Source organism: Anser cygnoides, chromosome 11, assembly GCF_040182565.1.
Source record: "Anser cygnoides isolate HZ-2024a breed goose chromosome 11, Taihu_goose_T2T_genome, whole genome shotgun sequence".
Taxonomy (NCBI): domain Eukaryota; kingdom Metazoa; phylum Chordata; class Aves; order Anseriformes; family Anatidae; genus Anser; species Anser cygnoides.
This window is the reverse complement of record NC_089883.1, coordinates 7,202,701-7,227,130: the sequence shown is the minus strand read 5'-3', so window position 1 is coordinate 7,227,130 and position 24,430 is coordinate 7,202,701. Positions and strand designations below refer to the sequence as shown.

At 50.0% G+C, this 24,430-nt stretch overlaps 1 protein-coding gene across 1 annotated transcript; it reads right to left on the bottom strand.

The window, feature by feature from the left end:
• Positions 1 to 1,105: 1,105 nt before the first annotated feature.
• Positions 1,106 to 17,679, bottom strand: LOC136791704 (A-kinase anchor protein 13-like). The gene is made up of 5 exons (XM_067003875.1): positions 17,645 to 17,679; positions 16,481 to 16,670; positions 10,466 to 13,340; positions 5,486 to 5,562; positions 1,106 to 1,147 (listed from the first exon to the last, which is right to left on the bottom strand). Exons 1-5 carry the CDS (start codon positions 17,677 to 17,679, stop codon positions 1,106 to 1,108), a joined length of 3,219 nt encoding a protein of 1,072 aa, XP_066859976.1.
• Between the last annotated feature and the right edge of the window lie 6,751 nt (positions 17,680 to 24,430).

Below are 24,430 nucleotides of genomic sequence, written 5' to 3'. Positions count from 1 at the left end.
TAGCTGAGAGCAGCATCTCTGCACCGAGCCGGGGATTTGGCTCGTCGTCTGCCTCCCTGCTTTTCTCAGTAACATCCGTGAATCCTGCGCCTGAACTCGGAAGCGACTGTCTCGAGCTGAGGATTAGCAGCGTTCAGGAGAAAAAGGAGTCGGAGTTGCAGCTCCCAGAGAAACTCAGCGTAGGACAAAAAAGCTGCCACAATAGTTGTATAAATGCCTTCCTGCTGCAGATTTCAAAGCATGAGTAATAGTAAAGGCCAACAATAATCCCAGGCTGGTTTGAATTGCTTTTTTTCCCCCCGTTTTTTTTTTTTCTAGCTCTCCACAGCATGTGCCATGGACTCAACAGCTTACACAGCGACGTGCGGAGCAGCCACCAGAAGCAGCCCGCAGCAATGGGCGAGCTCTTCTGCAGAGCCACGAATGCAGCAGGGGCTGAGCATCTGACACTATTTCCTCCCAGCCCTCTCGCGCCTCTGCTGGGAGCCCCCAGGGGCACGCACAGGATGCCAGTGGGTGTGAGAAAGGGCCCTACGGATGGGCAGCCCAAAGCCCTGACCGGTGCAGTCGTGTGTCACCCTTTAGCACCGATGCCAGGCTTCGGGCAGGCTCCTTTTTGGCTGGGTTTTTCCATGTTTACTCTAGTTACAGTACAATATTTACAAAGAGAGAGTTACACAAGTGATTTTAAAGAGGCAGGGCTGGGACACAGCCTATTGTTAGGGCTGCACTTTCCACCACGGCACCCTGGTTTGATTTGTTTCTGACACTTCAGCCGCTCGGTCTGAAATTCCCCATGCTGTTGGGAGGCTTCCCAAGCTGTTCTGCAGAAAATGCAGAAAATGCAGTTCTTTGGAAAATGCAATCACGCGATGGCGGACCATCGCACAGTACGGAGAGATGTATGCACACACGTGGAGCAAGCTGGCTTCAGTGCACGCAGGCACCGGAGTTTTGGTGTTTTCTCACTGTGAGCAGGTTGTTAAAGAAATTACTTCCTCAGAAAGTAAATCTAAAGCGGAGCCTGCAGGACTATAATGACGCCTTGCCTTGGGCCACCACCACGTTTTGGTATTTTTGAGCCACGAAGCATCATCTCCCATCTTCACTCCAGCACCAGGCTCTCCTCCTCTCCGAGCAGCAGCCACTAGGGGGGGTGACACCGGACACCTTGTCCGTGATTGTCTCCATTTATCTGCTGACACCAAGGACGAGAGACTACAGCTGGAAGAAAGCCAGGCCTCGGGATCCTTCACACTCACTGCCCATCCCAACGCCTCCCTCCTGCGCGGGTCTCTGTCACCCACAAGCCCTCTGCCACCCAGTCCATCCCATCCTCTCTTTCTGTCTCCACCAGGTAGGCACAGGGAAAACCTCACCCAGCTCCTGAAACCCTGGGATAGAGCCTTTGGAGAAGGTCCTCAGACGTTTTAGCTGCACAGCTGAAATCCCCGGCACAGGAGCTCGGGAGGAGAGTGCGGGGCTGGGCAGGAGCTGCTGCCCCCAGATCTCCAGCTCCCCCCGCGGGTCCCTCTGCAAGGGCCAGGGAAGGCAACGAAGCAGAGCAAGCTCACACACATGCAGTGCGTGCACATGAAGCATACAGGAACATTCCACGGAAAGAAAGGGGGAAAAAATATAAAACCACCCACAAAACCTAGGGACCTACAAATCAAAAGCAATGGCCAGCAACAGACCTAGGCGCTGCCCCAGCTGAAGGTCATCTGTCTTATCCACAACGACTCCCAGGGAAGGAGGTTTCATACCCTCCCTAGGTGGTCTTGCAACAGTTGCATGATGATAACAGGAAGTTTTTTCAATATCCAGCCTCAATCATCCTGGCAAATTAGCAAATCAGTAAATTAAACTGCCACGGGAATCTAGGACTTTAATAACCACTATTACATGTTGGAAGCCTGCTGGATTGCACAACAGTTTTCTTTTTGTTACACTGAACAAAATTAGTTCTTTCAACCTCTTCTCACGTCCCTTAATCTTTTCTTGCTGCTTCCTTCTGGACACCTTCCAGCACGCCTGCATCCGCCTCGGAGCAGGACAGCCACAACTGGATTTGATGACACCGACGAGGTCTCTGCAGCGCCACGCATGAGTAAGTCACCTCCCCGTCTTATGGATGACACTCCTTCAGAGTAACCCAAAACAAGATCTGACTCTTTTGCAATCACCTCTCACTGATGATTCATGCTTAATTTGTGGTCCACTAAAAATCCTTGGTTGTTTTCTATGCATCACTCTCCGGCAATCCTGACTTGGTAAATGTGCATTTTGATTTCTCCTCTGCAAGCGAGACAATTTGCATCCCCCTTCTTCTCTTATCTGGACACATCCTCCGGTTTCTTAAGGTCACTTTGAACTCTAACCCTGCTCTCCCAAGTGCCTGCAACCCCTCCCATCCTGATGTCATCTGCAAGTCTTATAAACACGCTTCCTTCTTCCAAACCATTACTGAAAATACTGCAAGCTTTCCTCCAGAAACTGACCTCGCTGATATATTGCTGTAGTACTTAGATGAGTGGGGAGATGAAACTGCAAATTTTGTTCAAGCTTCGTTCTAAGTGAAGATATTTTGAAATGACGTCTTTCTGGTAGGCTGCAACTTCTGGAAATACAGATGTTCATTTAAAAACTAATTCATGTGTCAGAGGTAGGAAGCATTAAACTCAATAAGACCCAACTAACACAATTAATACAAAGAGAAGGCCATTTCCCAGTGAACTGTTTCTGTTTTCTTCCAGCTACAATTCCTCAGCCACAGGCTTAGACAACCGAAGCCATCAGATGAACCCAGAAGTGCAGCTTTATCTAGCCTGCTACACGAAGCCAAAGATTTAGCAAGTAACGAATCATAACTGCTTTATGCCATCAACACAAGAAGAAAAGTATCTCAGGGTACAGCTCATTGCGCGTTGCTGTTTAACTTCCATATTGTTGGAGCAAGCAGGCTCCATTTCTGAATTACTTTGAGTATCACTGTATGTAAAAGTTAAACCAGATTTCTCATTAAAGCGAAGGATCTTAAGTTACTTGATTAAAAAATTGCTAAAGTCTAATTTTAATGGATCACATCAAGTTATCGCCCCAGCTCCACTCAAGACCCCCCCCCCCCCCCCCCCCGCCCCAAAAGAGCTCGATAAGAACTGGCGGAGTCTCCGGCAGGACGAGCACTCGCTCAGCACGCAAGGGACTTGGGGACTTGTTGGTACAGAATTTCTATAGCTGAATAAATACAACCTCCGAGAAAACATTCTGGTGATTTAAGAAACAGACACTTTAAAAACCCATTTTAATTGGAAAAACCATTTTTCCATTATTTTCTTTTCAGTGTTTACAACCCTACAAACCATTATTTTCCTAAACACTTTTCAGCTGCAGCTTTTCCGTGACATGCACAAGAACCTCGCTCAGACCCAGCACGTGTATCTTATACGTGTAACACTGGGGCACGCTTTTGGCATCAAGGGTCCAGATAACCCCCAGTCTTTGGAAACCAACTCACAAGAAAGAATTTTCCCCCTTCTCTTTCCAGTGTGTTTGATCTCATTGTTATTCAGCCCGATTCCACTATACAAGCACTATTGGGGCTTGTTAGGTTCCAATTTTTTATTTTTATTTTTTTAAATAGCCTGTGTGTACAAACAGCTTTCCACATTGCGTATTAATAAACAACGTGGTGCAAACCTCTCAGCCACAAACCAAGGGTTAATGCAGTTCCCAGGCAGCTCTTCCCGAGTTCCTGAGAGCAGGGGTGAGGCTGCTGAATACCTGCAGCTCCTGACCAGCTGCAAGTAACAACAGTTCTATTTGCAACAAGTTCAGAAAACCACTTTTACTAACCACAAAATGGCTCGGTAATGAGAAGGCAATGAGCACCTGAAAGACTTCTGGCTACAAAAAAGTCAGCACTAAATAAAGCAGAGACAGGACAGGGCACGAGATGCACTTTTCATGATTGCTTTTTCACTGGCCAGCTCCCTACTCAACCTAGATGTGTGAATTAAGCTCTATTTATAAGCCTTGCACCGATTTTTTTTTTTAATGGCCTTAATATAGTGCAGTTGTTATTTTGTTTCTGTTGAACGTAGCAACAGGAAACCGTGTCAGTCCTGCAGCAAACTTTCCATTCCCCTGACACTCCCATTCCTGCAACAGAAAAGGCAGATTTCTAAAGAGGTGTTTGATGGGGTGGGGAGGTGGAGAGGAAGAAGAGAAGAAAGCACACACAAAGTCTCCAAATGCCTGTAAAACATGCAAAATGGAAGCCAAATTCAATGTTCCTTTACTTTTTTTTTTTTTCTTGTTTGAGAGGCAAGCAGCTTGAAATAAACCGATATAATAAGAGGACAGGGAGTGTCCTAATTCGTATCTTCTAAATATATCTTACTGTATGGTACCTAAGTATTAGTCGTGAAAATGATCTCTAATAAAGGGTCAGTAAAATAACATCAGCATCTTAATGCTCACGCATTCCAGTAACAAAAGACTTACTTATCAAACAGCACGGATTTTACCTTGAAAAGCTATTAGCTCCAGTCCCTGGATAACTCATTGAGCAAACAGCTACAGAAATTAAGCCTTAACTTGTTAAAAACAAAATAAACCTGATTTTATTACAAGCTTTGGCAAGACTGTTCTTCTGCCTAAAGAGCTTTACTGTGGGATGAGCAAAGTTTTTGGTGCTCCACCCTGTAATGTTAACTCATCTCCCCAGTATTTTTTTTTCTTTTAACAGCTTCATAATGGCAAGCTAACACACAAACACAGCTGCTCAGCGGCAACGTGCACGAACACAGGCTCCGAGCAAGCTAGCATTTACAAAACACTCTTTTTCAGGAACAAGAAACTATATATAAAACCCAGGAGCAAAAGCAAATCCAGCTCAGAAAGGTGAGACCAAAAACCCCAGCTCCTGATAAAGCAGAGCACACATTCGGGGTGTTTTAAACCAAAAGTACATTCCTTTTGAGCTCAATATTTACATTTTTTATCGCAGACGGTGCTTAAAAATGGCAAAGCAGAGGGGTTGGGGGAATGGTAACAAAGCCAACACAACTCATTTCACATCTCTGGCTCGGCCTTTTCCTATGGTTTCCCCCCTGTGAGGAATCTGGGGGTTTCCCTCCCGTTTGATCCCTGTACGTCTTCCCACTGCTCACTTCAGTTCAGATAATGACCTTATTCATACAAATCCTTGTACAACGCTGCCTCATGAGGAACCTTTTGGGCCAATCTGTATTTCACAACCCAAACGCGGCTTAATCCGGAGCGTTTTAAAAATGCACGAGCTAAAAAAGCCCACACTATTTTAAAAATGCTGAAACAAAGCGTCACAACGAGCGACAACTTTCAGCCTTGCAAAAGGCTGCAGAAGGAAACCAGCAGTTTAGGTGGCCGTCTCCCGCAGTGGTGGCATTTCTTTAAAAAGCACATTAAAAATAGCAGGTAACAAAGCATAAACGACACTCACCGCTTCCTCGCAAGCTGCGCTGTCTCTGGGATCTTTCATAAAATCCACCTCATCTTCAGTTTTCATTTCCAACTTCCCTGTGAAAACAGAAGGTTTGCACAGGCAATTTAAAACAAACTTCGCTCAGGGCTGCCGAGATTTTTCTGTTTATTCAAACCAGTCTCAAAAAAAAAAAAGAAGAGAAAAAAGAAAAAAAAAGAAAACCAAACCCCTTCAACAAGTCCATTTTACTCCCGACATCTGGTTTCATTCCCGACTTTGCTGCTTGTTTGTTATTAGTTTTAACAACTATCGTGTCTGGGCTGAAGGAAACTATGAAACAGCAGCAAGCCCAGGGAGAAACGTGCGGCTGGGCTGCTCCTGGGAGGCTCTAGGTGAGGCTGAGCACATCTGCGTGTATTTGCCCATGTATTCATTTGGCTGCCATCCCTCCAGCTGAAGAACCAAAGTTTTTGCTCTTTTTCTTCTTACCATAACCCGAAGAGAATGCAGAATACGAGCTTTGCTTTCTCCATTGATATTTTCAGTGTTGAAAAAATGACGAGCTTCTAAAATTCAGCTCTGCCTTCAGGATGCTGGTTTGGTCCCGGGACTAGGAAGGCCAAGCCTCGTCTGGTGGACTTTACAAAAGCCCCAGCTGATTTCCCCCTCCTCACCACCGCAGCGGCACAAACGCTCTGTCCCTGCTGCTTTCTCTGCCCAGCAAAGCCACAAAAACTTTCATCAGTCGCCCCTCCGCAGGGGTTCCCTTCTGTGTACCTTTCCTTGGCATGAACATCAAAGCTGTAAAAATCTTTTTCCCCTAAGCCAACGGCTCTCACGACACCCGTGAACACCAGGAATTAACGTAAAGAAAATCATGCTTCGATGACAGGATTGCTGTCTGCAAAGCAGTTTGTTTGAGCAAACTCGTTTATTTTTCCCCAGGGGCTTGTGGCAGTGCCATGCCCACGCCACGGCCACGCAGCCCAGCGTGGAGGAGCGCAGAGACTCGCTCAAGGCTGGAGAGAGGCTGTGTTAGGGCTAAAGCCCTGCCCTAATCCTGCTCACTCTACTTTCTCCTAAAACCCAACACCCCATGAATGGCATCGCCTTCTAAAGGGAGATGCATGTTTGCAGCGAGTTTTCCCGTTCGAGGAGGGGATTTTGCAAGAGGATGCCTCCACCTCAACTGGAAAACTGCTGCAGCGACTGCTGCCAACGGCCTTCCATTAGCATTAAATCTGTTGTTGACTTTGGGGCTTTAGGGATATCTGGTTTTGCAACGCACTATTGATAAAATAACCCGACGTTACTAACTCAAACTGGCATAATTTTGTCTCAGTTAGATGAGCTTGTGTGCAGACTCTCAGCAATCCGAGATGACACTACGAGCTTCTGAAAGTCCCATTTACTGGCAAAGCAGAAATCAGGGTCACAAGGAGAACTGCTTGGGGTCGTAGCAATGCCGTGATGGGGAGAAATGTGCCCTGACAGCCTGCAGGTTGGTCCAAAGGTGTAAGAAGGAAAGTGCTGGTGCACCAGGGACAGAAGAAAGCAGCCCAGCGATACTCGGGGCGGTGTAAGAACTGGAGGAACGAGCCATGGGCCAAACGCTGCTGTAGGCATCAGAAGAAAATCAGGAGATTCCCAGTTCTGCTTGAGATTTCCTCCGTGCATCTGAACGAGTTACTAGGGCAGAGTCTCTGCTTCCCCATCTGAGAAGCAGAAACCCTACAGACAATCCCCTCCCTGATAATGGCCTTGAAAGCACAGCCCGGGCGGTGCTTGGGGCATCTTCATGTCCTGAACAGTGTGTCAAGAACACTGCTCCCTTTAAGGTCAGCAATTAGCATTTCAGCTCAATCCTAGCAGGATCAGACCCTCATTTTATCGTCGGGCTAGATAAAAATCAAGAGCTTTAAACAGCAGAAACACATGGTTTGTGTGCTGAGGCTTGGGTGCTTCGCTTCCATGTCGCCCTCAGGGTGAAACACAAGGGGATCATTTCTTGCACTCTGTCACTTCTTCGTAAACTGCTACTCAGAAGCATAACCTCGAACTAGAGACTGGTATTATAATATCACCACAGGCCTTCAGGGCACAGAGCACCTTACCACAAGTGCAGTGTCATTAGCACCACTCGTTATCGATTCACCCTGCTCCTCCACAAGGGGAAGGAAACTGTAGGAAGTGCCTGTCCACGTCCCCCCGAGGTGAGGAGTGGTAAAACTCAACTAGGGTGATGTGCTCCTACCTGGCAATGGGGGGTTGCTTTAAAGGCTGAGATCTACGAGAAGATACACCAGGGAAATTTCTCCCAGAAGAAGAGTTCGGGAGCAGTGCTCATGGTATTTGTAAATGTGAGATGCCAGACCCCAACCACGCAGCCAGGGTCGCTTGCTGTTGGGAAGCTGCATCTACCTGGAGGTGTTTTGTCAGCACCAGCCGAATTGCTCGGACACATTCTGCTACGTCCCCGTGCCCAGCCTAGCTGTCGTGGCGTGCTTTCAAACCCTAACCGCCTGCTTGTTAAACAGGGAGCTTATCTCTGCCTGACTTGCAAATAACATCACTGAAGGACCCACTACTTTGGCTGTAACACAGCTCTCAGTCGAAACCTAAGAGCATGAGGAGCTACCTTAGGGAAGCAGGATCTCCTGCATCCATCACCTTCCTTCAGTTTTGTGATCAGACGTGAGATGTTTATCTGGATCAGATGATTGTCCCTTTGAGGTCTCTGTTTTGGGGTGAGGCTGGAACTAACATGATGCGATGAGGAAAACTGGTATATATTTGAGGGCAATTTTACAATATAAATAAAAGAAACTAAAGAGTTCAACTTCTGATTTGGAGAAATGGCAGCAGCAGCACCAGCTGATTGCGTGTCTGAGAAATTAGCATGACAATAAAAGCCTCTGACCACACGTGTTCCTGAGAAACGGCCTCGTGACCTGCACTTCCTTTGAGAAGGCTTTATTGTCGGCTCTTGAAAAAAAGGTTTGATTCATTCAGAGCACCGACTACTCACAAAATCCTCTGTACAACCCCAGACTGCAGGGAAGACTCCCCGACACTGACACAGCACCGAGGAATTCCCACAAAGCCTTGAAGGCTGCCGCAGAAGGAGCACAGGGAACGTGCCACACGAAGCGCGGCCGTCAAGGCGCAGGGATGTACGCGCTACCAGCAACAAACAACGAGCCCCGTGTCCCGAATCGCTGCCATCTCACAGTTCTAGATCCTATTTTACAGGACAATAAACCGTTGTATTGCCAGGTCTTTTAATCCTAAATCCTTATGCATTTTAAACCTGTATCAGGATCACCTCCTCTTTTTCCCCTTCCATGCCCTAACACAGAACGATGCCTTACTGTTACTTTTTTTACTCCACCTACTACCTTACTGGGCTGTTTCATTCCATTTCCTTTTAAAAACTCATCGTGCCTCCAAGAATCCAGCCAGAGATAAAGACCTGAGCTGTAATGAGGCAAAACCCAAGAAGCTCCCAGAGCTAACACTCCCAGGTATTGCCTTACAGCCACTCCCATCCCATTGAAATGTCAATCTGCCAGAGCACAAAAATAAATTTCTTTCTGAAAACAGCTTTCTAATCCACCTTTAAAGCACTCTACTTATTTACTAACGAATGACTGAAGTTTACTGATTATCTCCTGACAAATAAACTTTCTAAAAATCAAAGAACTCAAAGAAAACTCAGAGAGATCAAAGAAAACAGTATTTGCCAGAGCCACCCACTAGTGACCCCTCCAAAAATCAAACCTTTCCCCTGCCCCCAGTTATTCTGCTATCACTTACCAGTCCAAATCCTCTGCCATCACTCTATCCTGTATTTAGACCAAAGTAAAAGCTCCCAGCATTAAATCAGTGAAAAACCTTTAGAACTTCATGATTTATATATCATGGCAGCTTTTTTTTTTTTAATTTATTTCTTTTTTTTTTTTCTTCTTTTGATTGTTCAGCGCTGTGAAATAGGATGCACTGTGTAATTTTCTCATAGCAAAAAGGAAAAACTGGCAACTGAAAAAGTTCAGCTGCTGGCGCTGAACAGCTGCCGGAACAGGTGGAATGGAAAGATCAGATTAGCTCCGCGCTTCAGGAGCGAATCCACCTCTGATTTAACTCTAGCGACCAACTCACTTCTCACTTAGCCCATTTACCCAGGTCTGTTTCCCCTTCCTCAGCGTTACCTGACGGCGTTTTCGGGTAGCTCGTGCTGCACGGGCACGGGGTCTAAGCCATCCCCAGTGAGGCGCCGCTGTCCCGCAGCATCCCTGCTCCCGGGGGAGCGCTGCTCCCGCTTCCAGCTGGCCCCAGCGAGCAGGGAACGAACTCCCGGCGAGCTCCGGCCCTGCCCAAGCGCACTGGAAAACACCCCGGCTGCTCTGCCCGACAAAAGCTTCGCAGACAGGAAAAGGCAGAGGGGGTAGGGCTGGCCCTCTCTTCTAAATGACCTAACCCCGCCAATTAGGACGTGGCTTTGCACAGTTCAGAAGGACACCGGCAGCTGCTCCAGCAGGGGAGGAAAGAAAACGTAAGGCAGCGCTGCCGTATCCTCTGACTGTACGCTAGCAAAAATACGGGGGGGAAAAGTGAAGGAATAGCTCAAATTAGCACTAAGCAAATAAACCCTGAGGCCCACAACGAAGTATGTAACTTGAAGATACGGCGGTCGAAATATCTCCCTCCCATTCATTCCTTCCCCAGAAGGGATTTACGTGCTAGAAATTCTTCTGCACGGCTTCATAGGAGATGATGTCCTTTCCTTGCCCCCAGTGCCAGCCAAGAAACATGCACTTGGGCCGCAAGTTTTAATATGTAACTTCTCAGACACGAAAGCAAAAAGAAAGCAACCCCCCCAAACACCTCCACTTCCTCTGTAAGGCAGGCCTCATGCACTCACTTCCCTTCCTGTGCTGATGCTAGGGGCAGCCCGACAAAGAAAAGCTGCAAAGAAGGAAACCGCCCGATTTTCCATACCTGTGCCAGGCTCGGCAGCTCGCGGTGCCGGGCTGACGTCCGTCCTCTTGGCGGAGGAGCTTAAATCTGCCTCTCCATTTGGGCCGGCTCCCACATCCACTGCAGGCTGGGGCTCGAGCCCCGCTTTTCCTGCGGCTGGTAGGTCAGGAGAAGAAGGGGTCCCCGCTGCAAACACTACGGCATCGAAACTTTTTACCATTTTAGGAGCTTTATCCGGAGAGGAGCCATCGTCTGCCGAAACCAAACTCTTTACTCCCACATGCTCTGGTGACTCAACAGCATTTAAGCCGGAGGAGCAGGGCGAGAGGGCTGACTCCGACACGGCTCGGCTTTGCTTGCCCTCGGGCTGTGCCGAGACCTCCCCCTGGGCTGCGGCGGCAGCGGGAGCAGCATCGCCCTCGCTGCCCGGACAAACGGTGTCCGTGCTGGAGTCGCTGTCGCACGTGGGCTCCTCCGCGATGGGCTGCAGCGCCGCCCTGGGAAGGACACTCTCCAAATCCTGCTGCTCTTCCTCGTACCCCGCGACGGGGGTTATCGCCGCTATCTGTAACGCTTCTTCAGCCTCAAAAGCCACGCTCGGGGCTTCCACTTCCAAAGCATCCTTTAATTCGGGGGTGCTGCTGCGCGGGGAGATGTGTTGCGGGCTGGGACCACGCTCTTGGTGCGGCCCCGTGTCCAGACAAGGGTTGCTCCCCGCCACCAGCGATTCGCCCGGCGGCTCGGCTGCTTGCATGGTGCCTTCCCCAGCACCCGCCGCCCCAGCCTCGCCCGCCGACTCCTCGGGGACCGGCTCCTTCAGCCCAGCACCCGCATCGACGCCGGCCGTGGGCCCCCCTGGGCTGCAGGCGGAGGATTTCACAACCGTGGCAAGCAGTTCCTCCGACAAAACCTGCTCCTGGCCACTGTCAGAAGCCTCCCGCTCGGGCTCAGCCGTGCCTCCTTCTGCCTGAGGCTGGAGGCCGTGCTCGGGAGGGCCCGGGACCCCCGCATGCTCCCCCAGCACGCCGGTTACCTCGCCAGGCTCCCGGCCGCACGGCGGGGCCAGCTCTGCCGAGCCTGCCGCCGCCGCTGCTGCCACTTCCTGCTTTTGTTTAGATTCTTCATTATGAATTACAGAGGGTGTGCCTACGAAATTATCCTCTGAACAGTCTGCGCCCTTGGCACATGGAGATAATCCAGGGTCATTACCGCGCAGGGCCGCCTCCTGCCCGGGAAGTGCCGCTGCAGCATCTCCCGTCGGGTGCTCTGCGTCGGGACGGGGCGCGAGTGCTCTCACCTCGCCACCCAGCCCCTCCTGCACCCGAGGGCTTTCTGCTGCCTCCTCTCCGTCTTGTGGAGGCTCCTTCTCCGCCAGGCATGCACTTGCATCCTCCAGAGGGAGCGATCCAGGCTCCTGCTCTCCCACTGGAGCAGTATCCAGTTTCAAGCTGTCGCCCATGGCATCGTTAACAGCGGTTTGACCAACAGCAGGGCAGCAGCTAGCAACTTCCTGAGCTCCGTTTTCAGAGTCTGCGCTTCCTCCATCTCCGCTGCTGCTGGTATCAGTTCCTACTGCCTCCTCTTTCTGGGCTTCACCACCCTCCCTTGCTTCGCCCGCACTCTCAGCGATCTCACCGCTCCCCTGGCCACGCACAAGTTCTGCGCTGCCTTGGTTAGCTCCAGCACCATCACCATTTTCAGGGCCATCGGTTTCCACACTGTCCTCCAGGGAGGGTGAGCTGGATTTGCCGTCTGTGATACCCACTTCCACCTGTCCTTCTTGCCCCCCACTCGTAGTGCTGTCCTGGCTTTCCAAAACAAGACCACGTTCAGGTGCACACGCAGGAGCCTTCGCCCCGTTCACTGCTGGTAACGCTGCCGCGGTGCTCGCGGTCACATCCTGCCTCTCCTCCACACGGGTATCCCCTTGGCTTTCCAAAAGGCCATCGTTTACCTCATCAGTGCGTGAGCCTGCTCCAGTCTCTTTGTTATCACCACTCTCGCAAAGATCAACGGAGACACCTCCAGCGCCAATACCTGTGTTCGTACTGTCGCACGCCGCTACCACTCCCACGTTTGCATCCTCCCCACCCGCACAGTCAGTGCCATTAAAACCGTCGAGCAAGGGCTGAGCAGCGCTGGCTGGCTCTTCCTCAGCTGCCAATCGCTCTTCCGGATCCGCAGGCCTCCTTTTGGCGGTCTCAGCCATCCCATCCTCTACCTGCTGCTGGCCCGGCGCCCTGTCAGCCGCCCCGGTACAGTTCCTGCACTCGGTCTGGCCCATGGCCACATCCGTGCCCTCCGGGGAGGCCGGGGCTTCGCCTGCAGCTTGAACCCCAGGGACAGCACTCTCAGCTGCACGTTCCTCGGCAGCCTGCGCTTCCTGATGGGTGCTATCCTTACTGCACAAGCCAGCTTGATCCAGAACAACTCCAGCAGATGTCATTCCAGCTTCCTCATCTGTATTTCCACAGGATGGGAGATTTACGGCCCCGTTTACGCCTGCATACGGGCTCGCTGTGCAGCCGTTCTCATCTGACACGGCCCCAGAGCCTTCAGCAGAGGCTGGCCCCTCCTCTTCCTTTTTACCCAACGTCACGGTATTTTTACTTTCACAAGAGCACGCTGGGCTCTCCGCGTCCCCCAGACTCAGCAAACTGTTTGGTCCATCACTGACAGCTCCCAGGCTCCCGCTGGGGTGCTTGTCCTCCTGGTGGGCTTGGTCGGAGAGCTGCCCGCTGTCGAGGTGAACGCCAGATGGACTTTCCTCCCTTCCTTCTCTTGCCATTTCTCCCAGGCTCTGAGACGAAGTGGTTGGGTGACCACCTGGCTCTGCTCCGCCGCCGCAGCTATTCCCAGAACCTCCCGGTACAGACTCCGTCTGCTTCCTTAAACTCTGCAACAAGACCAAAAAAATGAATTATGATTATTTTCTGGATCCACCACGTACAAGGCCTGTGAACACAACCCCCTGTTTCATGCGACTCCTGCTCCTGCTGTGCTCCTACTTGACGTCCACAGCCCCTAGGGACAGAGCTACAGACGTAGTGCCGAGGCCGTGTTACCTGCTGGTTTTGTTATGCAGTAACAAAATGACAATAACAATATGACATTATTAGAATGACCGGAATGTTGCTGGAAGAAGCCTCTGAAGGACATCTAGTCCAACCGCCCACCTGAAGCTGGACTATCACCGGTGTTACCTCAGGTCAGACAAGGCTCTGGCAAGTTCCAAAAACCTCCAGTGACGGAGGCCCCACCACCTCTCCAAGCAACCTCCTCCAGTCCCACACCATCCTCCTGTGAAGGAATTTTTTCCTAGCAGCCAGTCCGACCCCCCCAGGCTGAGATTTGTCCCTCTAACCCCTTGCTACACCACCTGCCACCACCGAGAAGAGTTCGGCTCTGTCACCTTTGCCACTGCCCCTCAGTTAGCTGTACTCTTAGTTCTTCGGTGCACTGAAATACCAGGTCAGTCAACAGCAGAATTCAATCTACCACATAATGCAAACGAACACCCGCCTGGTCCCAAGGGGCCTGAGCTGACACTGCTGCAGAACAACTTCAGCCCCCTGCCCGATGGCACTCCCCGCTTCTGCTCTGCGTTGCTCCATTTCCCTGTTTTGCTCTAAACACCGCTCCAGACAGGGCAGCTGGCTGTCACTGCCCAACCCAGTCAGCTGTCTCCTGCTTCTAGGGCTGAACTCACCGTCGAATCCACTCCTGAGAAATGCACGCGGAATTAAATAGCCGAAATTTATTTCCTACATGGAAATAAAAAATTGAAAATGACAACACTGTATTAAAATCAGTATGTGCAATACTGGGGAACAGTAGCAAAGCGCTCAGCTTGTCCCATCTGCATTTCCTTTCCAGCATATCCGCCTTGTCCAGGATCCACCAAGCTTGATACAATCAAACCTTTATTTAAAAAGAATCACCTCTGTTTCAATATCACCTTTTTTTCCTCTTCTCTGCTGCATTTCAGCATTCACATACCAGAAAAAGCGACTCGCTAAATTAACGAGCAACCTCAGCCCTTGGATGCTCACCCCGCAGAGCTTCCTTGATTTTCTGTGGAGTGCAGCTCTCGAGCCAGGCTCTGGGAGTTCACTGCACGCTTTCGGAGGACACGCTGACACGCAGACAGCAGGTGATGAGTGCTTGTGGCCCTCTAGAAATTCAGCACTAATGAATCTATTTCAAACCTCTGGTATTTTTTGCCTTTATTCATAAAAATGCTCAAAAAAAAAAGAAGTACCCTAGCAGCCTGACTCAAATAGGTTCCTTCAAATCTTTAAGACTCTAAAAGTTCCCAGATAAACAGGATTTCACACCAAATATGCCAGCTTAAACAACCCTTTTCTCCCCGAGTAACAGAAGGAGCAGCGTGTTAGCTGATGCATCGCAGGGAACTTCTGGGTGGTGCATGTACAAACCGTGGCTAAGCCCATCCCTGCTGCGTCGAGGATATTGCACTTACTGTTCTTTCCACGCTGAGGTTTGCAAACTCTGACCACGGCCACCGAATCACTGAATCACAGACCACTGAACGCACTTCTGGTGTTTGCGATGGCCCTCCTGCTGCAAACAACCCCGCCACCCACCTCCCATACAGCTGTGTATCTGCCAGCCACCACGCAGCTCGTCTTTTCGGAGGCAGCCCAGGGCAGGTGAGCACAGGAGGCAGGCAGCACGGGCAGCAAAAGCAGAACCATCTCCTCGGCCACCCAACCCTGCAGCAGAGCACGGACACCGTGCTGCTGGTCCCCAGCCAGGACGGACAGACGGCCGCAGACAACGGTGACACTTGTGCTGGAATAAGCCGGAGGGGCGGCGGCAGCCCCAGCACCCTCGCGGTGAAGTCACTCTGCTGATAGCCTGAAAAATAGAACCGGCTCCAAAAGAAGCCAACTGGCTTCTACCCGACCCTAAATGAACCTAAACGCAATCATTACAGGGCTGCGCTCCAAATCCAAATCAGATTAGATGTGAAGTGAAACAGCGCTGGGAAGAAGTCTAAACATAGCCTTTTGTGATTTCATTTTCAGACAAAATGTACCCATCTGGCACTGGCTCTAGCAAGCAAGGAAGGAGCTCGATGTGCGGCCGTGCCTTAGTGCCAGCTGATGAAAAGGGGAAGTGCAGGGAGGCGATTTCACGGTTAGCTCTGCTTTGCCACTCATGCCACCAGTTCCTGTCGAGATGGGGAGTAATTAACATCTCCTGCTCGGGGAAGGGTGACCAATACCTCTGAACTTCCCCCCAGCCCAATGCAGACTGCAGTTCTCTCTTTGCTTGCTTAAAGGCACAGAAATGCCTGGGAGCACTGTTATTTAAACCCCACACCCCTGTAGCAGCAGATTTACGAGTGATAAAGCGATGGCAGCTGTGCAACACACGCAGAGCACTTCTGAGAAGTTGCACAGAAGTGTCCCACTGCTTCATCCTCCCCTCTCAAACACGTCCCTTTGGAACTGATGTTCGAGCACTGAGAGGAAACCTCCCAAGCCCCCACCTTGCACCACCGTGGGCAGGGCTCTGGGCACACTCACCGCGTGGCTCAGGTGGGCTTCTCCAAATCCTACACCAAGGCACTAAGAAAACCACTGCTTTCTCCATCACCCTCACCAAACACTTTCCCTTCCCTCTCCCCTCTGACCCTGTCATCTTTATCCGAACACAGACGTACCCAGGGTGCGAGTCCCCCAGGCCCTGACCCCCTCCAGCGCACACACGCCACCCAACAGCTGCCAGCAGCTGGAAGGAGGCTGCACCTCACCTCCACGAAGGTTTTCCCCATCTGATGTGCTTCCTAACATGGCTTTATCCGATCTCCCTGTGCTCCAAGGAGATAATAGGCAGGTGGCTGCCTGGCTGTTGGCTAAGGACATCCAAAGCAAATGTCTAGACTCACTGGTACTCATGCCCCCAAATGGTGCCTGCGCGTGGACGCCCCAGCAGGTGCCAGGCTGCTCACGACAGCAGCAGCCAGCCGGCTCCCTTTCTGCTCAATAATCACAGGTGTTTCCTTACCCGGTGCTGGTGGCTCTGCATGTGTAGCTGAAGCTGCCGTATGTCGCTCTCCAGGCTGGCCTTTGTCCCTTCCTTGGTTTCAGCTGTCAGCAAGTAAACATCAAGCCGCCGGTGGTGCTTCACGCAGTACTCCCCGGTGTGCACCGTGTGGGACAAGGTGCTCCACGAGTCCGGCTCCCTGGCTTCCTCTCTGAAAAGAAACCACCGCGGGTTAGTCTGCGAGCAAGGAGGGATGCTGCACGGCAGGACACGCACGCTGTTCCTCACTCTGGACAGTCATCTAATCAATGGCTCCAGGGCCAGACAGACACACACACACACGCACGCGTCTCCGTCCTGAAAACGAATGTGATTTAGAGCCAGCGCCAGCCACGAGCTCTACTCCACAAGGTCTTTCTCAGGTAGAGAGATCTGCTTTTTTCCCCCAGACAAGAAGAACACGAGTGACTAATAGCAAAGGGCACTGCAATTGCTTTTTAAACAGAATTTATTGCAGGTGAAGATCACCAAAGTAGCTGCTGGAGAACAACAGATACCTGAAAGAAAGACTGCAGGGGGACAAGTTCGAGGGAGCAACGATTTTTATGACACAGATACTACAACTTCTACACCGAAACCAGCACACCTCTTCACCAACACCCAACAGCCATCAAATTGCAGCAATTTTGTCACTCCTGAAATGAATTCTGCTTGCCCGGTGAAACTGCTTCGACGTGAGACATCCTCAGTGTCGTGAGACTGCCGCCCTTCTGCGGCAAGAACACCGACGTTCTTCTTACCAAAGGAAAAGAAAGGAAAAAGGGGGCTGTTGGAGATCAGAATGAAAAACTAACTCAGCAGTTACTTCCAGTCAATAGAAATCTCTGTGCAGTCATCTCAGACGTCAGACCCTGATTTTGCACAAGCTTACAACTCAGAGCAGTAATTCTTCATGTGCCTACTCTCACCGAGCTGCACAGAAACAGCAGTGTCACTTTAACGGGTTGTAGAAGCGGTCATGTTATCAAGGTGTTCATCTAAAGCTTCAGGTTTGTAGCTTTCATTTTGAATCAGAATTGATTCAGGAAACCAAAACCATCTTTTCATCATCACACGCCCTAATGAGAGAGACTACTCCCAGGAGAGAACCGGGCAGGGATTGAAGGATGTGGGGCTAACGCTGACCTGCTCATGGGCACGAGCAACGGAGACCTCTCCATCGTCCCTTCCCTGGGACTGCAGCTGCTGAGCACTAGCCTGAGCCGACAGCATGGCCCCACAGCTGGCATCCCCAGATTTCCCTTTAGCTACACGTTTCCCTAGAAGGGCCTGGGACAGAGCTGTAATTGTACAAAAATGATGAAGGGACTCAACAAGGTACATGTGCAGCAAACTCGTACCGTCCGCCAGGTAGAACTACACAACTGGCTGCACCTTCACCCACTGGTTTCTTCAGAAGCAGCAAACCTCTCCAGCGGGCAAACCACAAGGCCACCTCTCCGGGAAGCCGTGCAATTTAGAAAGCGAAGCAGTAACGATTAAACAACACCACGAGTGGCAACAGCAGCAGGCAGAGCGCTGCGGGGAAGCTGGAGACATGGAGAGGCGCACAGCTGATGTGCTCTGCCCCGGTACAACAGCCCACATCCTCTCGTGACTCATTTTGAGTTAAATCAGCACGACACAAAGCAAATTCAGACAAAGTGAATCTATGCCTTCCGCCCTTTGCCACGATGCAACTCAACTGACTTCTATGGAATTATTCTTGATTTAAACAGAATCAATATTGCTGTAGAGGAACAGAAGGACGCGTCGTTTTTTGTGGTGATTTGTATAAATCCGGTCATCAAGGCACTGAAGTCATCTGAGCCATTACAAGTGCGAAGTGGCTAAATAAATGACTTTCCTTTATCAAGGAAACACAGCCATTTCTGTCTGGCGCATTTTCCTTTTCAGCTGTCATGTGTGAGAAATCACTGCTCGCCGGGCCACTCGGAGCACAACGAAGCAGTCAGCCCAAAAACCAGGTTCACCCACTCGTGAGGCCAACATCAGCAGGCTTAAAGGACACAACAGCCTCCGCTGTCTCACCAGCTTCAAGTGCGCTTACAGGCATCTTCAAACAGGCACCCACAAAGCAGCCTGTGGATCTGCAGGGCCCTCGGTGGCTTCAAAACCTCAAAACCCCGAGGGGAATCACAGGCGTGCGCTGCCCCCTCCAACACGGTGGTGTCCCCACCACCACCCCATCGACCTGCCACCTCCACCTTCTGGCAGCGATGTCTCAATCCACCGCCTCCTCCGAGTCATCCCTCTCGCACACCGATGCATCCAGAGGACAAGTGAGCGTTAACTTGTTGGCTCGCTGCTATTTCTGCTGTTCGGTTGCTTTCAAGAGCGCGTAGATCACGTGAGAACACGCTCCCGCTCACTTGTCCCCGTACGTTGAACTTAACCATTTGTGTGTCCCCTGCCTGTCTCACTGCAAGCCCTGGGTTCTATTGAGGTAACAAAAACACACATCCTGCCAGAAATTATGCTTTACAGGCTGCACACTTAGTGCTCCCACGCCAGGAAAGGTGCTCATTTTGCATAGATTAGCAATTTCTGTAGTAGCTGTAATTATGTACAAGTGCATACCGAAGCTGCGCTACTAGGAGATAAAAACAAATATGCAAATATTTACTAAAGATTTACTAAGAAATGTCTATAGAAACTCCTGCATTCGAGTAGTCTGAAAATCTGCTTCCATTCAGCACAGAAGCCTAAGCTACAGGGGAAATCTGTCTTATTATAGCATCCAACCAGCCTGGGGCAATTCCTTCTCACCTTCCTCTTTCAACAGCTTCCTACAGAAATACTTGAAAGATACTTGAACAGAAAGTTTCCTTTGTACCACCTCTGAGCCAGACTTTTCCAGAAGAGAATATCTCACTTGGTTCAAAAGGCAAGGACCGACCAACGAGGTCCCCAGGATCACTGGGGTGCCTCCACCTTGGGCACAGCCACGTGGAGGAGACCTGGAAGGAGTCCTGGAGGAGACCTGGAAGACATCCTCCAGCTCCGCTCCCTGCTGCTTCTGACCCAGCTTTCTGTTGCACAGAGGTTTCCCAGAAGGGAAATCGCTGGCTTCAAGAAAGAACAGCGCTTGCAGGACAAAGGAGGGACTTACCAGCCGGCCCTTCGTCCGCGGAAACGGAGCTCGAGGAAGGATGCTGACCCCAAACACTGCAAAAGGAGGAGCAAACCCAAACCCTCACCACCTCCAAAATGCTCTCGGGCCATGAGCTGCTTGACCTGGGAGCTAATTCTTCTGCTCAAACCACAGCATCGCCTACTGACACGAGGAAGACCACAAGCGATGCTATTTTTCAAACCTCCACCGAGTGCCCAAGCAGAGCCGTCCCCGGCGAAGGAGGAGCCGTGCCGCGTTTGTGTGCTGAACCTATTCTGGTCTGGTGGCGGGGCACATAGGATGGCCCCGGGCCAAGGAGAGGCGGAAAGAGGTAGAGGAAAGCCTGCAGTGACACAGAGCGGCTCCCAGCTTCCTGCAGATACCGGCAAGATATTTTTATAAAGAGGGAAGATAAGCGAGAAGGGGGGAACAAAAAAAAACTGAGCTCTGACTGGAGGAAAAGCTCTGCCCGCCTTCAAAAGTTTCAGAGGCAGCCGTCGGTGAGAGAGGTTTGAAATCTGGCTGTGCTGGGAAGGGTTTTCCAGTACCCAGATAACAGGTTTTAACCGCAGGGGAGAGGAAGAGTGGGAAAGAGATCAGAAGAGGATCAAAATGGCCTCAGTGCATTAGGCAGAACCCCGTGAAGAATCCCACAGTTCCCCGGCCGGGAGAGGAAGGCGGTGTGGGAACTCAAGGTGTTATTTCCTGGGGATATCCCCTCCGCATTTCTGAGCCGAACAAACAAACGCCACAGCGCTGCCAGCTCTGGGGATCTTACTGCGAGCCTGGCCACAGCTGCTGGGCGACTCTGAAAGCACCAGCTCCCACATTAGTGTGATAGAGAAAATAAAATATCTTGAAACAAAACCAAAAAAAAAAACACCAAAAAAAACACAAAACCGCCACCACAACAACCAGTGTTATGGTTACAGCCAAAAACTAGGAAATGCTAAAATTTAGATGCTCTTATCTGTAGGGCAAATAAAACCTAAACTGAACTTTAATCTCACATTCCTAGTCAAATTCCGATTTCTTGCTGGTATATTATCACACTGAAAAGAGGAGATGGAGTGTCTGTGGTCTGGGATAGACAAGGAACGGTGCCTACTGGGACAGGAAGCTGCCCGTGGTGGCTGCTGCACCACACGTCCCTGCCACTGACAATTTACAGACGTCAAGCCAACAAACAGTCCCTCCGATGAAAATCTGCACCCAGATTTACCAGGCACCAGAGTCTCCGACCAAGCCTCCAGAAACCCGTAACACAGAAAGCCAATTTCCTAAACCCATCACGGAACCGGGTACGGGACTCTGACGGATCTCTTTATTCTTCAAGGGAAATTGCAGGCTGCCAGCAACAAACAGCTACGGATAATGGCAGCAACTGCTCATTACTGATGGCAATTAATATTTAGTGGCAGTACTGTTACTCCTAAGAGGACCCAATGCGTCCATTTTCACTTTGCCTTCCCTTAGTGTCCTTCTAACATTATTATTACTCCTTCTTTTTGGAAGGTAAATGGAAACAGTTTCTTAGAAATCTGACAAGACAGAACTTACAGCTGTTGCAGAAGTGTTGGGGTACTACAGGCTTTGTAGGGGTACGATCGGTTTTGCATCAACAGCTTCACAGTCTTTAATGACATACAAAATACTAGTGCACACAAACATTCTCTTGGTCCTCCCTGCTTTTGTAATCAACAGCACATACCAGACAGGAGACTGAGAAAACATGCAACTAGTACGTGCTAGACTGGGTTAAAGCAAATGCATGCGCTGGAAAGTGATTTAAACACAGTATTCATACTTCAGGTGTTTCCAAATGTACTGAAAGCCACAGAAAAGCAGAAAAAAAAAAGTTTCTTACATAAGACAATTTCACAAGACACTCACTGCTTTGATGTTGGAGGACAGAGTTAAAGCTCATCAGCTGCAGCGGTGATGACCAACCCCTTACAGCACTCCACACAGACATGAGCTGCAGTGGGTTTGGACACCGCACTGAATTCAGGATTGCACAACCTATCCTTCAATATCAGATTAAATATTTAACGACTGGCTTCAAAATACTTAATGCTAACTTCTCGGTCCCATGATCAACACACCATACAATGGGAAATCATACAAGAGAGGAAAGCTGGCTTGCTCTTCAACAGCTGTTTGCAGACTACCATATCCTAAGTGAGCACGGCCGGTTATCTGAGCAAACAGAACCTATTTCCTACCACAAAGGGGCTGCACTCTTAAACCAATGCACTTCTCAGGCCTTGAAGCTGATTATATATTAAAAAATAAAACTACAGACTGACAGCAAATGTATTTGCCAAACAGGATGATACACATTCCATAGGATGGAATAGCTGTCTGTTGTTAAATGCATTTTGAGCTTGTTTTATTTTCATAGCCTTACCTAACATGAAAGATGCCTTGCTTGGGGGGCATTTCTTCTCATATCTTACCAAATCTTCTCAAATCTCTTCTAAATCTCCTCTTTCTCCTCCTCACGGGCCTGTTTGCATGAACGTCACCTCCTAGGACCTCTGATTGCCAAGCAGGATATCAGAGACAGTAAAATGCTGTTCCTACCACAGGGACGAAGCCTCTCCTCTCTCTTCTGTATGCAGAGGTGGATACATACAAAACAAAGAGGAGGAGGGAGCCAGTGAATGAAAATACAAGTCTTAATAGGGATGCTGGAAGACACTAGGAAAAGAGGAAAAGCTGGAGCGTGCAGTGGGTGAGTAGGTGGAAAGAGGGAAGCACAAACTCTTCCTGCTCCATCACGTTCAGACCTGACTGCTCCCACTCCCATCTGCTCCTCTGCTGTGCTCTTGAGGCCCGTGGAAACCCACGGCACCTCAGCATCTTTCCAAGCAGGAAGAAATATCAATGAAACAATCACGTCGCAAAAAGTCATCTCAAAGTTCAGTAACACGCAGCCACAAGACCGGATCCTGTTGGATCGCTCCTACTCCCATGCTTCTGTAGCCAAACAGCGTCCTCTGAACACATGGATCTCTCATCAGTTCCTCTCTCATTACCCTTTTAATGACTTCGAATGCTCCTTTAAATGTTAATCTTGAGCCAGCACTTACAGAGACAAAGGCAGCTGCTCTCCTCTCCTAACAGACTGCACAATGAGAGCAAGCCGTGCCCTAAAACCTACTGCCCTGCACCCCCAATAGCAATCAAAAGGGTTTGTCGCTTGGTTTGGGGTGGGAGAAGGGAAGGAAAAACGCTAGACGATAGTGTTACTTCAGTAAACTCTTTCGCTGCTGAGTCTGGTTAGCCAAAAATAAAATTATCTATTGCGGTGGCAACCTCTGGGGCACCTGCATGTCCCCTGCTGCATCCCACTCGTGCTCGATAATAATAACGGCAGAAAGAAGTAACCGAGGGGAGACTGGGAGCTTTTACAGCCAGTTCCCAGCTCACAAATAAGGCAAGGGCACAGAGGGAACAGGGTCTGAGCACGCCGTTACGTGCACTGCCACAACCCGGCCCTGAAGTCACCTTCCAGCCCCAGGAAATTTGTGATTTCGGAAAGCACCTGTGCCACAGATGGCTCTTGTCCTGCTCAAAGACTGAAGTTAATGGAACAACCTAGCAGCAATGTTAGATTAAAAGTGTCTGGCTTTAACTGTTGTCCCCATTTGGCAGCGCGCTGTAAGAAATGCCTAATTTTAAGACCACACTTAAACCACCTGCTGAAGACGAACTGGACACTTCTGACATAAAACACATGCTGAAAGGACGTGCTGAATTGGTGAGCAAAGAAACGAGATGCCAGACAAATCCTCTTGCAGCTCTGGCCTAGAAAACCAGGGAAGTGTATTCAATTACCAAAGTAAAGTTACTGCAAAAGCTTCCTCATCTGAGAGGCACCACGGAGCTTACAGCACAGACTCCATCAATTACTTACATAAAATCAGAACAATAGCAAGTGATAATCCAGTATTGCAAAATGGTCACCAAACACTCCTGCTACCAGGGAGCTATTTCTCGTACGTGTTAACTAAATCTGGGTCGGTTTAATTTTGGAAATACACGCTGATAGTGACTGATGGTTTCACACGCTGGGCCTCCCGGCTGTTACCAGGAGGTTTTACACACAGAGCCACACAGAAGCGCTCCACAGCAATAAGAAGCAAGCAGGGAAAGCAGCAAAAGCAAAACTAAGGTTAGAGTAAAAAGCTCAAGAGACTGTTAAAGTCCCAAATCCTTCCCTCTGCAGGGACTGGAAAAATGCTTTCTTACGGACTTCACTTTTCTCTGACTCCCCTTTCAGGGGGCATAAATCACTCACAGCTGGGAAGGAACGACAAGCATTTGGCTTCATAGAAAAAAAAAAACACAAATGACTGATAGGTTTGGGTTGCTGGACAGAACTTTGTTCTGCAGCAGTGAAATCGGATTACCAATCAGTGTGTGTTTCGCAGGATGGCACTCCGACTCCTCTGACACTGTGAACGCGAGCTCTTTCTTGGAGCCATTTTACTTGCCTGACTTGCAAAGCACTGAAGAACATGGAGCTGGCAGGCAGATTATATTACTACGCTGAGCTGGATTTGAAAACACCAACTAGTGCAAAATGCAGCTGTCCTGTTGCAGAGGCCAAGTTACTCGCACGGCGCGTGCTCCCCCTGGTTAACAACCCCGCTGCCTCTCCCGAGCCCTCTCTTCTCCACGGAGCACAGCAGACGAGGGCTGCCAACGCCCTGGAGCTAGCATTGCCCAATTTAAACATAAGGAAGTAGCAGGCTTCAAGGAAAGAGCCTCCGTTTCTGAACTCACTC

What these genes read in the sequence shown, in the direction of transcription:
- LOC136791704 (XM_067003875.1), bottom strand. Translation starts at nt 17,679, where the DNA reads ATGGAGAGGTCTCCGTTGCTCGTGCCCATGAGCAG. An exon ending in AGCTGCCGAGCCTGGCACAG is followed by an intron (nt 5,563 to 10,465) that starts GTATGGAAAATC and finishes CTGTTTTCACAG; the next exon opens with GGAAGTTGGAAATGAAAACT. An exon ending in GCGCAGCTTGCGAGGAAGCG is followed by an intron (nt 1,148 to 5,485) that starts GTGAGTGTCGTT and finishes CACCCCCCCTAG; the next exon opens with TGGCTGCTGCTCGGAGAGGA.